The sequence below is a fragment of the Cherax quadricarinatus genome, chromosome 42 (genome assembly GCF_038502225.1).
Source record: "Cherax quadricarinatus isolate ZL_2023a chromosome 42, ASM3850222v1, whole genome shotgun sequence".
Taxonomy (NCBI): domain Eukaryota; kingdom Metazoa; phylum Arthropoda; class Malacostraca; order Decapoda; family Parastacidae; genus Cherax; species Cherax quadricarinatus.
In genome coordinates, this window is record NC_091333.1 from 15,846,577 (window position 1) to 15,863,820 (window position 17,244).

Consider the following 17,244-nt stretch of genomic DNA (forward strand, 5'->3'; position numbering starts at 1 on the left):
GCTTAACCCTTTCACTGTCCATCATATAGTTTATGTTATTGATGCCAGGGTTCCTCACATAGATCTATGCCTTGAGCTCAGCTCACTCTGATAAGCCGAGAGTGGTAAATTTTGGCCTAGGTAGTGGGTCTGTGTGACAAGGGGTAAAAGAAGGTTCGAGTTTTCGGGGCTTGAGCATCCATCAGGCTTGTGTGAGCTTGTTAGATATGAGTGAATGGAAACAAGTGGGTTCTAATAGACGTGCTGCTGAAGTGTGAGAAAGGCAATGTTTATGAAGGGATTTGGGGAAACTTGTTAGCCAGACTTGAGTTCTGGAGATGGGAAGGGCAGTACCTGCACTTTGAAGGAGTGAGGATGCAGCAGATAGAGGATAATCTGAATTGAGATGTCAGCACACTTCTGGCAACAACAATGGAATAAGTTATGGACGATATTATTTCTTCTTTGGGTCACTTTGCCTTGGCAAGAGATGGCCATTAAAGAATAAAAAAAAAGCTTGTTGAATGGCCTAGGCAGTTCACTCAATATAAATAAATGTGAATATTAAAATGGTATAAAATACCGACATGTTATGTAAGACACATTTGCAACAGCTAGATATCTTTACTTTGAAATGTTTCGCCTACACAGTAGGCTTCTTCAGACTTCTACCAACTTTTCTGTGCTCGACTGAAGAAGCCTACTGTGTAGGCGAGACGTTTTGAAATAAAGATACCTAACTGTTGCATATGTGTCTTACCTAACATCCAAAAAGCTTTAACACTAAGGTGAACATACAAAGTCAATAAGAGTTCAGTACGTCCAGGAATTTTAACTAGTAAACTAATATTTTATATATAAAAAAAATTCTATGTCTAAGCAAACTATTATTATTACAATCAAAACTAAGCATTAAACCCACAAGAGTCATACAGCATGTCTAAGCAAAACAGGTTACATATACAGCCTCTCCTCACTTAGTGACATACTCGTTTACCAACTACTCGAACTTATGACGGGTCTCTGACCAGTATGCATACCTAAATAATGTATATTAGAGCTGATTTCCTCTATTCTGTTTATTACAATATACATACACCGCTGTATATTGTAACATATTAAAATGTTATAAATGGTGCAAAGGTGACATTAAAACAATATCAAAGATGGTTGACACAAACCCACTACCATTATAATATGCTCCTTGCTTAGCAACGAATCTGATTTACCGATGTGATCTTAAGAATGGAACTCCGCTGTTAAGTGAGGAGAGGCTGTATCTATAATCGTTTTGTCATAAATTTACACCAGTGTTCTAACTGTCTCCTGTAAAGTGTTATATAAATATACAGTGGAACCTCTACTTGCGAGTTTAATCCGTTCCATGACTTTGCTCGCAACTGCATTTGCTCGTTTGCATAGTCAATTTTCCTCATTTAAATAAATTGAAATGCAATTAATCCGTTCCAGTGGAATTCTGTACTTCAATAATTTCGTTAATATCAACTCTACGGCTTATTTATCTATCTCACTTCATCTAATATGACATAATAAACAATATAAGTAACATAGAAACCTGATATATACTCTAAAATGAATAAAATATGTCATTCATGTAGTGGTATGGGCGGTGTCGGCTGTGGAGGAGAGTTTGTCTGGAGACCGGGCAAAATTCTTCATGAATAATTTCGCTAATATCATCTATACGGCTTATTTATCTATCACAGTTCATCTAGTATGACATAACAGACAATATAAATAACATAGAAACATGATATATACTCGAGAATTAATAAAATATGTCATGTAACAGGTGGAGGCAGCCACAACCGCTCCCTCTTTGTTGTGGTAAACACTGCCATCTAGTGATGGCCTTTTGAAGCCATCTATTATTATAATTATTATATGTAGTACATTATTATTATTTTTTTTTTTTCAACAAGTCGGCCGTCTCCCACCAAGGCAGGGTGACCCAAAAAAGAAAGAAAATCCCCAAAAAGAAAATACTTTCATCATCATTCAACACTTTCACCACACTCACACATTATCACTGTTTTTGCAGAGGTGCTCAGAATACAACAGTTTAGAAGCATATACGTATAAAGACACACAACATATCCCTCCAAACTGCCAATATCCCAAACCCCTCCTTTAAAGTGCAGGCATTGTACTTCCCATTTCCAGGACTCAAGTCCGACTATATGAAAACAACCGGTTTCCCTGAATCCCTTCACTAAATATTACCCTGCTCACACTCCAACAGATCGTCAGGTCCCAAGTATCATTCGTCTCCATTCACTCCTATCTAACACGCTCATGCACGCTTGCTGGAAGTCCAAGCCCCTCGCCCACAAAACCTCCTTTACCCCCTCTTTCCAACCCCTTCAAGGACGACCCCTACCCCTCCTTCCTTCCCCTATAGATTTATATGCTTTCCATGTCATTCTACTTTGATCCATTCTCTCTAAATGACCAAACCACCTCAAAAACCCCTCTTCTGCCCTCTGACTAATGCTTTTATTAACTCCACACCTTCTCCTAATTTCCACACTCCGAATTTTCTGCATAATATTTACACCACACATTGCCCTTAGACAGGACATCTCCACTGCCTCCAACCGTCTCCTCGCTGCTGCATTTACCACCCAAGCTTCACATCCATATAAGAGTGTTGGTACTACTATACTTTCATACATTCCCTTCTTTGCCTCCATAGATAACGTTTTTTGACTCCACATATACCTCAACGCACCACTCACCTTTTTTCCCTCATCAATTCTATGATTAACCTCATCCTTCATAAATCCATCCGCCGACACGTCAACTCCCAAGTACAGTGGACCCCCGCATACCGCACGCATCGCATACCGTACAATCCGCATACCGCTCGCTTTTTTCGCAAAAATTTTGCCTCGCATACCACCCAAAAACCCGCTCACCGCCCTTCGTCCGAGACGCGTCCAATGTGTGGCCTGAGCCACGCTCACAAGTTCCGCCGGTGGCATTGTTTACCAGCCAGCCTCCGCGGTAACATCCAAGCATACAATTGGAACATTTCGTATTATTACAGTGTTTTTGGTGATTTTTTCTGGAAAATAAGTGACCATGGGCCCCAAGAAAGCTTCTAGTGCCAACCCTACAGCAATAAGGGTGAGAATTACTATAGAGATGAAGAAAAAGATCATTGTTAACCCTTTGAGGGTCGACAGGCCCTCTCCGAAACTCGTTCTCAGGGTCGGCCAAATTTCAAAAAAAAAAAAAAATTATTTTTTCTTATGAAAAAATAGAGTTTTTTTTTCTAAACATTATAGGATAAACAAAAAATTTTTACCATCAATACTTACGGAGATATGGATGCATGAAGTTTGCAGAAAATGAGCCGCGTATGGCAACAGCGGCGACTGCCGCTCACCCGGTAAACTTTGATTTACTTGTATTTGAAGGTTTGTTGTTTTTTTCACTATTTTATTTTTTCACATAACTTATGTGGCCTATGAGACCAAAGTAAGGTGCAATGTACATATATACACTCGTTGTATACAACACAATAAGCACACAAACATAATTATCAATATATTGTTTACAAAACTTGTTTACAAAAACAAACAATACAAAACATTGTTTATTATTATTGTTCTATAATATATATACCAATATACAGTCACTGAACATATTCCTATTAGTTCTGCAGCTTGTGGAACTCTGAAACATGGTGTCATACACAATGGTGTTTTATCTTTCTCCCTCATTCTATCTCTTTCAATCTGTCTCTCTCTTTCTATCTGTCTGTCTATCTCTGTCTCACAGGTACACATAAATACAAGTATACATAGTATAAATTACCTAGGATAACCCAAGAAATCCAGACAAAGTGCTATACTCTGCTTGAAGATGTGAGTAAAAGTGATGACACAGTCTTGTGGCTCTCTGAGACAGAGAGCTAGACGGATAGACAGATAGACAGGGAGCTTGACAGACAGACAAATAGACAGACAGAAATGTTAGTGTACCAGTACCAGTGTACTAGTGTTCCACCCTCCTCCTCCTCTTCTTCCTCTTCCTCCTCTTCCCCCTACTCTTCCTCCTCTTCCCCCTACTCTTCCTCATACTCTTCCTCTTCCTCTTCCTCCTACTCTTCCTCTTCCTCCTCCTCCTCTTGCCTCCTCCTCCTCTTGCCTCCTCCTCCTCTGCCTCCTCCTCCTCTGCCTCCTCCTCCTCCTCCATTCTTGGAACAAGTTTGAAGAGCTTGTAGTTCATAATCACTATCATTATCATCACCAATGCTCACATCTGAGTCTGGGATTTTGGAAAATAGGAGTTTCCTCTTTGATTCTGGTACAACTGAACGACGGCCCAGCACCAGAGGTGGAAGGCTGTGGGTTGTCTGGGTTTTCCTCACTATTACCCATATTATGGTCATTAGTTTCGGTCAAAACCTCACCAGAACCTTGAAACTCATCTTCACTGTCACTTCCATCTGTATTAGAACTGTCGCTGGGGAACAAAAGTGTCCCAATTCGCCGAGGAGTGAGGAACTTCTTACCGCAGGGCACGGTGGAAATTGTGTACTATGATGGCATTCCCACAATGCACCACTGGGTCCCAGATTTTTTTCCTACTGCGCACACCCACCACACAGACCCATTCTCTCACATCTAGGCTTATCAGCCTTTTCCTGCGAGATTTGAGGCCGCTAGAATTTATGCGTACTAGTACGTCAAAAACCCCTACGCGTAAGACGTACTAGTACGACCAAAACCCTCAAAGGGTTAAGTATGAAAGTGGAGTGCGTGTCTCCGAGCTGGCCAGGTTGTATAATAAACCCCAATCAACCATCGCTACTATTGGTGGTACAGCTGCTGCTGTACCACCGTCAGCTGCTGCTGCACTGTCAGCTGCTGCTGCTGTTGTACCACCGTCAGCTGCTGCTGCTGCTGTAGCATCGTCTGCTGCTGCTGTAGCATCGTCTGCTGCTGCTGTAGCATCGTCTGCTGCTGCTGTAGCATCGTCTGCTGCTGCTGTAGCATCGTCTGCTGCTGCTGTAGCATCGTCTGCTGCTGCTGTAGCATCGTCTGCTGCTGCTGTAGCATCGTCTGCTGCTGCTGTAGCATCGTCTGTTGCTGCTGTAGCATCGTCTGTTGCTGCTGTAGCATCGTCTGTTGCTGCTGTACCACCGTCAGCTGCTGCTGCTGCTGTAGCACCGTTGTTGGTGTGGCTTATTGAGAATACCAAGAAACAATTAACCCCAGAGGATTTGCCACCCAGGATAACCCAAAAAAGTCAGTGTCATCGAAGACTGCCTAACTTATTTCCATTGGGGTCCTTAATCTTGTCTCCCAGGATGCAACCCACACCAGTCGACTAACACCCAGGTGAACAGGGAAAAATGCCTGGAACTAGTGGTCATATTGGTGAATTTAAAGCCAGCAAAGGTTGGTTTGAGAGATTTAAGAATTGTAGTGGCATACACAGTATGATAAGGCCTGTTCTGGAAGAAAATGCCAAACAGGACCTACAGTACTCAGGAGGAAAAGGCACTCCCAGGACACAGTGTCTCATCAGTCATTGCTGCATCTTCAATAAAGGTAAGTGTCATTTATTCTTCATTTAGTAGAGTAGTACATGCACAATATATATTGTGCATGTACTACTCTACTATTGTGCATGTATCCTTCTCTTTGTGTGTAGGAAAATGTATATTTCATGTGGTAAAATTTTTTTTTTCATACTTTTGGGTGTCTTGCACGGATTAATTTGATTTCCATTATTTCTTATGGGGAAAATTCATTCGCATACCGAACATTTCGCATAACAATCAGCCCTCTTGCACGGATTAAGGTCGCTATGCGGGGGTCCACTGTATCTGAAAACATTCACTTCTTCCATACTCCTCCTCCCCAATTTGATATCCAATTTTTCTTTATCTAAATCATTTGATACTCTCATCACCTTACTCTTTTCTATGTTCACTTTCAACTTTCTACCTTTACACACATTCTCAAACTCATCCACTAACCTTTGCAATTTTTCTTTAGAATCTCCCATAAGCACAGTATCATCAGCAAAAAGTAACTGTGTCAATTCCCATTTTGAATTTGATTCCCCATAATTTAATCCCACCCCTCTCCCGAGCACCCTAGCATTTACTTCTTTTACAACCCCATCTATAAATATATTAAACAACCATGTTGACATTACACATCCCTGTCTAAGACCTACTTTTACCGGGAAGTATTCTCCCTCTCTTCTACACACCCTAACCTGAGCCTCACTATCCTCATAAAAGCTCTTTACAGCATTTAGTAACTTACCACCTATTCCATATACAGTGGTCCCTCAATTATCATCCATAATCCGTTCCTGGAAGTGGGACTATTATCGAAATAAGACGATTTTCGAATCAATTTTCCCCATAAGAAATAATGTAAATACAATTAATCCGTTCCTGACACCCAGAGGTATTAAAACAAAAAAATTTTTTACATGAAATATATATGTAGTACATAAACAATACAATGGCACATGATGAATGAAACATTAACAGCATAACACTTACCTTTATTGGTGATTCTTCTTAGTGTATGGAAGACTGGAGGAGGAGAGAGATTGAATTACTGTTTGGAAGGGGAATTCCCTTCCATCAACACCTCAGGTACCAAGTGCTTTTCTGGGGTTACTTCTCTTCTCTGTTTCTTAATGCCACTAGGACCAACTTGAGAGTCACTGGAGTCCTGTCTCGCAAAAAAACTGTCCAGAGAGCTCTGTTTCTGGCGTCTCTTTAAAACTTCCCTAAAATGGGCCAAGACTCTGTCACTGTACAAGTTGCCGATATGGCTTGCAACATCCTTCTCAGGGTGATGTTTCTCCATAAATCTTTCCATCCTACCCCACATTTCAAAAATCTCCTTAATTTCTGAAGAAGGCACCTTCTTCCATCTCTATTCCTCCTCCTCTGCAGCAAGATTCTGAGCTGCGATCTGTTGCTCTTCCTGCTGAAACTCTTGCTCCTTTCATATTGTTCAATGATGTTTTTCTTAAATTCAATCGTATTTCTCACCTTCTTTACCAAAGGTTTGGCACTAGGAGCTTTCTTTGGAGCCATGGTAGCTTATCTAGCACTTGCAAGCACTAAAATGAATGGAATATTATGAAATATTTCGTATGAACACGTGAGGGGACCGTCGCTCACTGGTAAACAATGGCACACTGGCTGGGAACGGCTCAGAGCCGTGAGTACGCATCCAGGACGAAAGACGATTAGCGAGTTAATGAACCATTTGTGAGCCAATGTTTAGACGAAATAACGGAACTATTTCCGAAATGGACGACTTTCAGGCCGGACGATTATTGAGGGACCACTATAATAGCAAAATATGCAAGCGGTGCTCGCGTGTCTAATCTTGGTACCTGTGTAAAACATTCATTGTTTTCTATTTGCTGTGAAAAATCATTTCAATCCATTCATTATTAACGGTACCATGTCAAGAAACAGGTCAATATCTTACTTCCAAGATAATCTAGGAAAACACACGCATAACATAGGACTCGGGGAAAAAATATTCGAAAAAAATCGCACTATTTTTGAGCTTTTTGTTAAGACAAACGTGATCTAAGTGTGTTTGCCCTTATGTAAACACTGCCTCTGCCTTTCCATATAATATGCCTTCTATTATTAATTTTGGCATCTTTATTGTGCTTCTATGTTAGGGAAAAAATATTCGTGATCTAAGTGTGTTTGCCCTTATGTAAACACTGCCTCTGCCTTTCCATATAATATGCCTTCTATTATTAATTTTGGCATCTTTATTGTGCTTCTATGTTATCTATTGTGTTTCTGATATCAAGTTGGAATAAATGTGTTAGATAGATAACCCTGCCTCTCTCTCTTATAGCTCCTCCCACTTCAGGCCCCTCTTATATTATGCTTGCTTTTCATTTTGAATTTTTATTCACACAAAAAATAGAAGATTTTCTGTTACACAGATTACTGCATTATTGTAAAAATGGTATAAATAATACCAGTGCATCTGTGAAAGCATATTAGACCCACCAGTTGACGTGCATTGGATGCGTGATGTGATCTGTTTACTCTTGAACATCAGCAAAAATCGAACATTCCCGCTACTTTGAGCTCAATTTCAAGGTACTTTTATTCTGTAAGCCATTCAATATCATCTCTATTTGTGTAATATATTTTTCATTCTGTAGGTAGTAGGTTGGTAGACAGCAACCACCCAGGGAGGTACTACCGTCCTGCCAAGTAAGTGTAAAACGAGAGCCTGTAATTGTTTTACATGATGGTAGGATTGCTGGTGTCTTTTGTCTGTCTCATAAATATGCAAGATTACAGATGCGTCTTTCTACTTCTACTTACACTTAGGTCACACTACACATGCATGTACACGTTTATTTATACACTCATCTGAGTTTTCTTTGAGGTTTATCTTAATAGTTCTTGTTCTTATTACTTTTCCTTTTATATCCATGGGGAAGTGGAATAAGATCTTTCCTCCATAAGCCATGTGTGTTGTAAAAGTCAACTAAAATGCCGGGAACAATGGGCTAGTAACCCCTTTTCCTGTAAAGATTATTAATAATAATAACTAGAAGAAAATTGTCAAAGTGGGATGTCTGAATGTGCGTGGATGTTGTGCGAATGATAAGAAAGAGATGATTGTGGATGCTATGAATGAGAAGAAGCTGGATGTCCTGGCTTTAAGTGAAACAAGGCTGAAGGGGGCGGGAGAGTTTCAGTGCAATTATTATGCAGAAAATTCGGTGTGTGGAAATTAGGAGATGTGGAGTTAATAAAAGTATTAGTCAGAGGGCTGAAGAGGGGTTGTTGAGGTGGTTTGGTCATTTAGAGAGAATGGATCAAAGTAGAATGACACGGAGAGCGTATAAATCTGTAGGGGAAGAAAGGCGGGGTAGGAGTCGTCCTCGAAAAGGTTGGAGGGAGAGGGTAAAGGAAGTTTTGTGGGGAAGGGGCTTGGACTTCCAGCAAGCGTGCATGAATGTGTTAGATAGGAGTGAATGGAGACAAATGATATATGGGACCTGACGAGCTGTTGGATTGTGAGTAGGGTAATATTTAGTGGAGAGATTCAGGGAAACCGGTTATTTTTATATAGCCGAACTTGAGTCCTGGAAATGGGAAGTACAATGCCTGCACGTTAAAGGAGGGGTTTGGGATATTGGCAGTTTGGAGGGATATGTTTGTGTATCTTTATACGTATATGCTTCTAAACTGTTGTGTTCTGAGCACCTCTGCAAAAACAGTGATTATGTGTGAGTGAGGTGAAAGTGTTGAATGATGATGAAAGTAATTTCTTTTTGGGGATTTTCTTTCTTTTTGGGTCACCCTGCTTCGGTGGGAGACGGCTGATTTGTTAAAAAAAACAAAAAAAAAACATGTATAGTACTTACAGTTGTGAAAACTGCGGTAACATTCCAGATGCCTCAGAAAATTTAATTATCATAGCTTCCTGCATGGGCAGAAGTGTGGCTTGCTGGGTACCAGGATCATTTGCAGGGGCTGGCTCAATCTGCTCCACTGACACCATAATGGGCTGTGCTGGTGCAACCACCCGAGTCTTATTAAATGCTTTCTGTAAGAAGGTAATATGGAATTCAGTGAACAAAAAATCAAAGTAATACATACTGAGCTTTACTTTTGTAGAGTTTAATATGTAGGGTAAGACAGAATTTAACAGTCAAAAGAATTTTTGATATAGTATTTTACAACTAGTAATAATAATAGAATTACTGACAGAATGTTAGGTGAATGGACACAGGTGCAACTAATGTGACATTTTGTTGTGGCAACGTTTCATTCTCCAGGAGAAATGTTGCCACAATAAAATGTCACATTAGTTGCATCTGTGCCCATGCACCTAATATTTTATAACTTTAAAGTTTGTTATTGCACAATAAAATGACTTTCAAACAAGTTGTACTGCAGTATACTGTATGTAATACAAAGGTTATGCTGTTAATAAGGAACACAGTTCCTGAAAATCCTTAAATAAGTATGTACATATGCAAAAAAATTATAAACCCACATGGGAATGAATAATAGATCCAAGTACTCATTGAGCTTTGTGTGCAGACAAATTTCTCAATACAGTAAAAGAGTTAAAAAAAAAATTGTAATCATTGTAATCCATGCTTTAACTGAAAAATGACTCATTCAATCAGCTTCAAATTTTTACCACCTGTGGTTTCCTGAATGCAATCAGAAAGCAATGCAAGATGGGAATGGAGTATTTAAAGCCATTGCAATATTGTAATCTGATAAAAAGAAATAATAGATAGCATCTGCATTAAACTTGGTACGTTCAGCAAGGAGGAATGGCAAAGTTTACAAGAAAAACTTGAAGGGGTACAAGTGAGAACAGGAAAAATGCTTCAAACACAAGACTGCAATGCTAACCAATCAACTGCTAAGTATTTATTAAAACATGTTATTGAACATGATATATAACATCAGCATCAATGGCATGTTCTTCTTTGATTGTCTTTATAACAGCAATACCAGAATAATAGTCCTTAAAAGTAGTAGCAATAGCACTAGAAATAACAGTAACAAAGAACAATTAAGCAAAAACATCAACAGCATTATTAGCAATAACAATATCTGTAACAAGAGCAGGTATCTTCCTTGAGGGTCCTTTCCATAGTTCTACAGGTTTGATGCCAGGGTCCAAGCCATAGTACTGTCTTGAGCTCAGCTCACTCAGATAAGCAGTGAGCGGTAAATTTGGGCCTAGATACGAGAGAATGCATCTACAGTATGTTGAGCGGTAAATCTGGGCCTAGATATGAGAGACTGCATCTATGTGGGAAGTGTGCACCATATAAAACAAATCCTGCAGCACACAGTGCATAATGAGAAAAAAAACTGGGAGTGTGTTTTTGGATTAAAACAGCAACTTTGTGGTGTATTTTTGTATGGTTTATATGGTTGTATTCGAGGTTTCTTGGTCTCAATTGATAGAATGAAAGATATATTACAGATAGAGATGATTTTGATTGGTTTTAGTAATGAAAATAGCTTGAAATTGAGCTCAAAGTAGCAGAAATGTTCGAATTTTGCCAATGTTCAAGAGCAAACAAATCATACCATGCATGTAATAAACATCAGGTGGTGAATCTAATGTGCGTTCCCAAATGCGCTGATATTATTTATACAATTATTACAATATTGCATAACAGCAAATCTACTTTTTGGTGCGAATAAAAATTCTTTATATGAATAAAAATCAAAATGGAATTTGTCTGTAAAGCCTGAAAAGATAACTAATACACAGAGGAAATGTTATGCTAGTGCCAGGAATGCCTGCATTGTTTATTCTAGACCCTATTTTGAAATTGGAATATTTTGAACTTTAAGAATTTGGTCTAATGCAATTGGCCAAAAACAGGACTCAAAATGTGCAAAATCGCCAATGCGTAAATATTGCTGACACAGCAAAATTCGCGGGAGCGTAATTTTGTCAATTCTTTATCAAATTTCATACCTCTTGTTTTATTACCTTCAGAAAAAGATTCTCGACCATTTCATAAGAAAATAATAATTTTTTTTTTTTAAATTCTTGGATCCTGTGGGGAATTTTCAGACTAGGGGTCTGGACCCTCAAAGGGTTAAACACTAACACATTTTATTAATTGCCTAAGTACTAATACAAAATGAAACTTAATGAGATTACCTTAACTTGCTCCACTGTAGCTGTGGTAATATAGATCTGCTCATTACATATGCAGTAACCGGTTCCTTCAGGTACAATTGTTAAGGTACGTGTGAATGAACGAATGGGTGGCAGTCGGTCTGCCTGTTGACGGAATACCCCACTGAGAGTCACAACTATCAGTTTAGGCTGCAAATACATAAATATTTTAGCCTATTAAAAAATTAATATTTTATAACCTATTTTTACAGCAATGTGATTTGTATGTAACATTCATAAACCATTTCTTCTTCTTTCAACAAACCAGCTATATCCGACCAAGGCAGGGTGGCCTGAAAAGAAAAACAAGTGTTTCTCTTCATAACTTTAGTAAAGTATACAGGAGAAGGGGTTACTAGCCCCTTGCTCCCGGCATTTTAGTCGTTTCTTATGACATGTATGGCTTATGGAGGAAGAAATCTGTTCCACTTACCCCATGGACAATAAACTATTTCATGTACTGAATATCTCAGTACTTGAAAAGGTAGAAAGTTGAAAGCGAACATAGAAAATAGTAAGGTGATGAGGGTATCAAAACATTTAGGTAAAAACTGGATATCAAATTGGGGAGGAGGAGTATGGAAGAAGTGAATGTTTTCAGATATTTGGGAGTTGACGTGTCAGTGAATGGATTTATGAAGGATGAGGTTAATCATAGAATTAATGAAGGAAAAAAGGCGGGTGGTGCGTTGAGGTATATGTGGAGACAAAAAAAAGTTGTCTATGGAGGCAAAGAAGGGAATGTATGAAAGTATAGTGGTACCAACACTATTATATGGGTGTGAAGCTTGGGTTGTAAATGCTGCAGCGAGGAGGCAGTTGGAGGCAGTGGAGATGTCCTGTCTAAGGGCAATGTGTGGTGTAAATATTATGCAGAAAATTTGGAGTGCGGAAATTAGGAGGTGTGGAGTTAATAAAAGTACAGTGGACCCTCGACCAACGATGGCATCGTCTAACGTTAAATCCAACTAGCGATACATTTTAACGCAAAAATTTTGCCTCGACTAGCGCTAAAAAACTCAACCAACACGATTCGTTCCGTCTGAGAAGCGTCCACTTGTGGCCAGTGTTTACAAGCCAGCCAGCCACCGCGGTCCCATCCAAACATACAATCGGAACATTTCATATTATCACAGCATTTTTAGTTATTGCACCTGCAAAATAAGTCACCATGGGCCCCAAGAAAGCTTCTAGTGCCAACCCTACAGCAAAAAGGGTGAGAATTACTATGGATATGAAGAAAGAGATCATTGCTAAGTATGAAAGTGGAGTGCGTGTCTCCGAGCTGGCCAGGTTGTACACAAAACCCCAATCAACCATCGCTACTATTGTGTCCAAGAAAACGGCAATCAAGGAAACTGTTCTTGCCAAAGGTGCAACTATGTTTTCGAAACTGAGATCGCAAGTGATAGAAGATGCTGAGAGACTGTTATTGATGAGGATAAACGAAAAACAGATAGGAGGAGATAGCATCTCTCTAGCGATCATATGTGAAAAGGCTAGGAAGTTGCATGATGATTTAATTAGAAAAATGCCTGCAACTAGTGATGATGTGAGTGAATTTAAGGCCAGGAAAGGTTGGTTTGAGAGATTTAAGAATCGTAGTGGCATACATAGTGTGATAAGGCATGGTGAGGCTGCCAGTTTGGATCAAAAAGCAGCTGAAAAATATGTGCAGGAATTCAAGGAGTACATAGACAGTGAAGAACTGAAACCTGAACAAGTGTTTAATTGTGACACTGACAATGTTGTGAAACACTTTAGGAATGTCATAAAGGAACGGGAGGTACAGGCCTCTATGGACAGATATGGTGTGCGACAGAGGTCCAGTGACTCTCAAGCTGGTCCTAGTGGCATTAAAAGAAGAAGGGAAGTAACCCCGGAAAAGGACTTGAGGTGTCAAGCCCTAATGGAAGGGGATTCCCCTTCTAAACACTAACACCATCCACAGTCTCCCCTCCTCCCATCCCATCAATCATCACCAGATCTTCAATAAAGGTAAATGTCATGTAATTGTACATGTCTTCTTCAGTTTGTGTGTATTAAAATTAATATTTCATGTGGTAAAAGTTTTATTTTCAATACTTTCGGGTGTCTTGCACGGATTAATTTGATTTCCATTATTTCTTATGGGGAAAATTAACTCGACTAACGATAATTCTAATTAACGATGAGCTCTCAGGAACGGATTAATATCATTGGTCGAGGGTCCACTGTATTAGTCAGAGGGCTGAAGAAGGGTTGTTGAGGTGGTTTAGTCATTCAGAGAGAATGGATCAAAGTAGAATGACATGGAGTGTATAAATCTGTAGGGGAAGGAAGGTGGGGTAGGGGTCGTCCTCAAAAAGGTTGGAGGGAGGGGGTAAAGGAGGTTTTGTGGGCGAGGGGTTTGGACTTCCAGCAAGCGTGCGGAGCATGTTGGATAGGAGTGAATGGAAACAAATGGTATTTGGGACCTGGCGAGCGGCTGGAGTGTGAGCAGGGTAATATTCAGTGAAGGGATTCAGGGAAACCGGTTATTTTTATATAGCTGGACTTGAGCCCTGGAAATGGGAAGTACAATGCCTGCACTTTAACCCTTTGACTGTTTTAGTCGCATATATACGTCTTACGAGCCACCGTTTTTGACGTACACTCAAATTCTAGCGACTTTAAATCAAGCAGGAGAAAGCTGGTAGGCCCACATGTGAGAGAATGGGTCTGTGTGGTCAGTATGCACCATATAAAAAAAATCCTGCAGCACGCAGTGCATAATGAAAGAAAAAAAAACTCCGACCGTTTTTTTTTTATCAAAATGCCAACTTTGTGGTCTACTTTTTGTATAGTATTTATGGTTGTATTCTTGTTTCCTTAGTCTCATTTGATAAATGGAAAACATATTATAGAAATAGAGGTGATTTTGATTGGTTTTACTATGAAAAGAACCTTGAAATGGAGCTCAAAGTAGGGGAAATGTTTGATTTTTGCCGATGTTCAAAAGTAAACAAATGATGTCATTTTCCAATAAATGTCCAAGTAGCCATTCTAATATGCAGTCATGAATGGGTTGATATTATTTATACAATTATTACAATATTGCAGTAGTCTGCATAACAGTAAATCTTCTATTTTTTGTTTGAATAAAAATTCAAAATAGAAAACAAGAGTAATATCAGAGGGGCCTGGAGACATGACTTATGAACAGAGAAAATGTTATTTTAGAGCCAGGAATGTCTGCATTATTCATTCTGGACCCTATTTTGAAATTGTCATATTTTTTAATTTTCGTGAAATTGGCCAAATTGCAAATTTCTGACCATGTTATTGGGTAGTTGAATCGGTAAATGGGCAGTTTCTTGTACTCAATCGATAGACAAAATGGAGTTCTAAAGAAATAGCTATGAGTTTGGTCAACTGGAACAATGGAATTAGCCAAAAGTAGGACTCAAAGTGGCCGAAATCGCCAATTCGTAAATATCGCCGAGGTCGCTAACTTCGTGAGAGCGTAATTCTGTCAGTTTTCCATAAAATTTTGTTCTTTTGGTGTCATTACAATCGGGAAAAGATTCTCTATCATTTCATAAGAAAAAATAAATGATTTTTTTTTGGAAATTTTGCGACACCATGAGACACCTCAGGATTTGGGGTTGCGACAGTCAAGGGGTTAAAGGAGGGGTTTGGGATATTGGCAGTCTGGAGGGATATGTTGTGTATCTTTATACATATATGCTTCTAAACTGTTGTATTCTGAGCACCTCTGCAAAAACAGTGATTATGTGTGAGTGTGGTGAAAGTGTTGAATGATGATGAAAGTATTTTCTTTTTGAGGATTCTCTTTCTTTTTTGGGTCACGTTGCCTCAGTGGGAGACAGCCGACTTGTTGAAAAAATAAAAAAACATTTATTTCTAGGTAGTAGGTTGGTACACAGCAACTGCCCAGGGAGGTACCACCGTCCTGCCAAGTGATTGCAAAACAGAAGCCTGTACAGTGGAACCTCAAATTTTTAACATATCGCTTATCGAACTCTTCGAAAATAGAACCCTTTTTTCGAACCAACTTTGTCCCTATTATCGAACTTGCCCCTGCGTCCCCATGCAGGGGCAGTGAGCCGGTCTGATTTTGTTGATGCTTCACTGAACACTAACCTGAACTCTCATTCAAACATTTTACGATTATTTCATTGTGTTTAGTGCTTGTGGAACTGTGAAATAAGCTACAGTGGGCCTAAAAAACTTGCTAGTGGTACCCCTGTGGTAAAGAAAGTGAGAAACACCATAGATGTGAAGAAGGAAATAATACACAAGTGGAATGATGTCCAAGTGGAATGATGTCCAAATGTTGGTGGAGAAGTACCACCCTGAGCAAGCTGAAACAAGCCGTCTTTGCAACAAGTTCAGTGACAGAACCATGTCCCATTTTAGGGAAATCTTAAAGAGGCACCAGAAACAGAAAACTGTGGAAAGTTATTTTGTGAGACAAGGGTCCAGTGACTCTCAAGCTGGTTCTAGTGGCATTAAAAGACAGAAGGGAAGTAACCCCCAGAGAGGGCTTTGATACCTGAAGTCCTCATGGAGGGGGATTCTCCTTCCAAACACTAACCCCAACTCCCTCTCTCCTCCTCCTTATCTTCCAGATGCCATCACCAATCTTCAATAAAGGTAAGTAAAATGTTATTTTTTTTTTTTCAACAAGTCGGCTGTCTCCCACAGAGGCAGGGTGACCCAAAAAGAAAATACTTTCATCATTCAACACTTTCACCTCACTCATACATAACCACTGTTTTTGCAGAGGTGCTCAAAACACAACAGTTTAGAAGCATATATGTATAAAGATACACAACATATCCCTCCAAACTGCTAATATCCCAAAACCCCTCCTTTAGAGTGCAGGCATTGTACTTCCCATTTTAAATTTATTTAAATTTATTAATACAAAATTAAACACAATATTTGTTGTGTGTATATAAAACTATAATTAATCTCTATAAAATGTATTTTTTTGTGAATATTTTTGGGTTTCTGGAACGGATTAATTTTATTTCCATTATTTCTTATGGGAAATATTGCTTCGCTTTTCAGACTTTTCGAATTTAGAACTAACTCCTGGAACGGATTAAGTTTGATATTTGAGGTTCCACTGTATTTGTTTTACATGATGGTACAACTGCTGGTGTTTTTTTTCTGTCTCATAAGCATGCAAGTTTTCAGGTACGTCTTGCTACTTCTACTTACACTTAGGTTAAACTACGCTTGCATGTACAAGCATATATACACACACACACACACACACACACCTCTCTGGGTTGTCTTTTATTTTCTTACTAGTTCTTGTTTAATTCCTCTTATCTCCGAGGGGAAGTGGAACAGAACTTCTTCCTCTGTAAGCCTATGTGTGTCGTAAGAGGAGACTAACATGCTGGGAGCAAGGGGCTAGTAACCCCTTCGCCTGTATACATTACTAAAGTTAAAAAGAGAAACTTTCGTTTTTCTTTTTGGGTCACCCTGCCTCGGTGGGATACGGATTTGTTGAAAGAAGATACATACAGTGGAACCTTGGTAT

The 17,244-nt window shown here is 39.3% G+C and overlaps 1 protein-coding gene across 1 annotated transcript in view; it reads right to left on the reverse strand.

Moving 5' to 3' along the window:
- LOC128695660 (nuclear RNA export factor 1) overlaps positions 1 to 17,244 on the reverse strand; it is a 97,034-nt gene that overhangs the window by 482 nt on the left and 79,308 nt on the right. Inside the window, exons 14-15 of the mRNA XM_053786422.2 lie at positions 11,688 to 11,855; positions 9,406 to 9,587 (exon numbers count right to left, since the gene is read on the reverse strand). Of these exons, the coding sequence (XP_053642397.1) occupies positions 9,406 to 9,587; positions 11,688 to 11,855 (350 nt within the window). The remainder of the gene's footprint in view (positions 1 to 9,405; positions 9,588 to 11,687; positions 11,856 to 17,244) is intronic.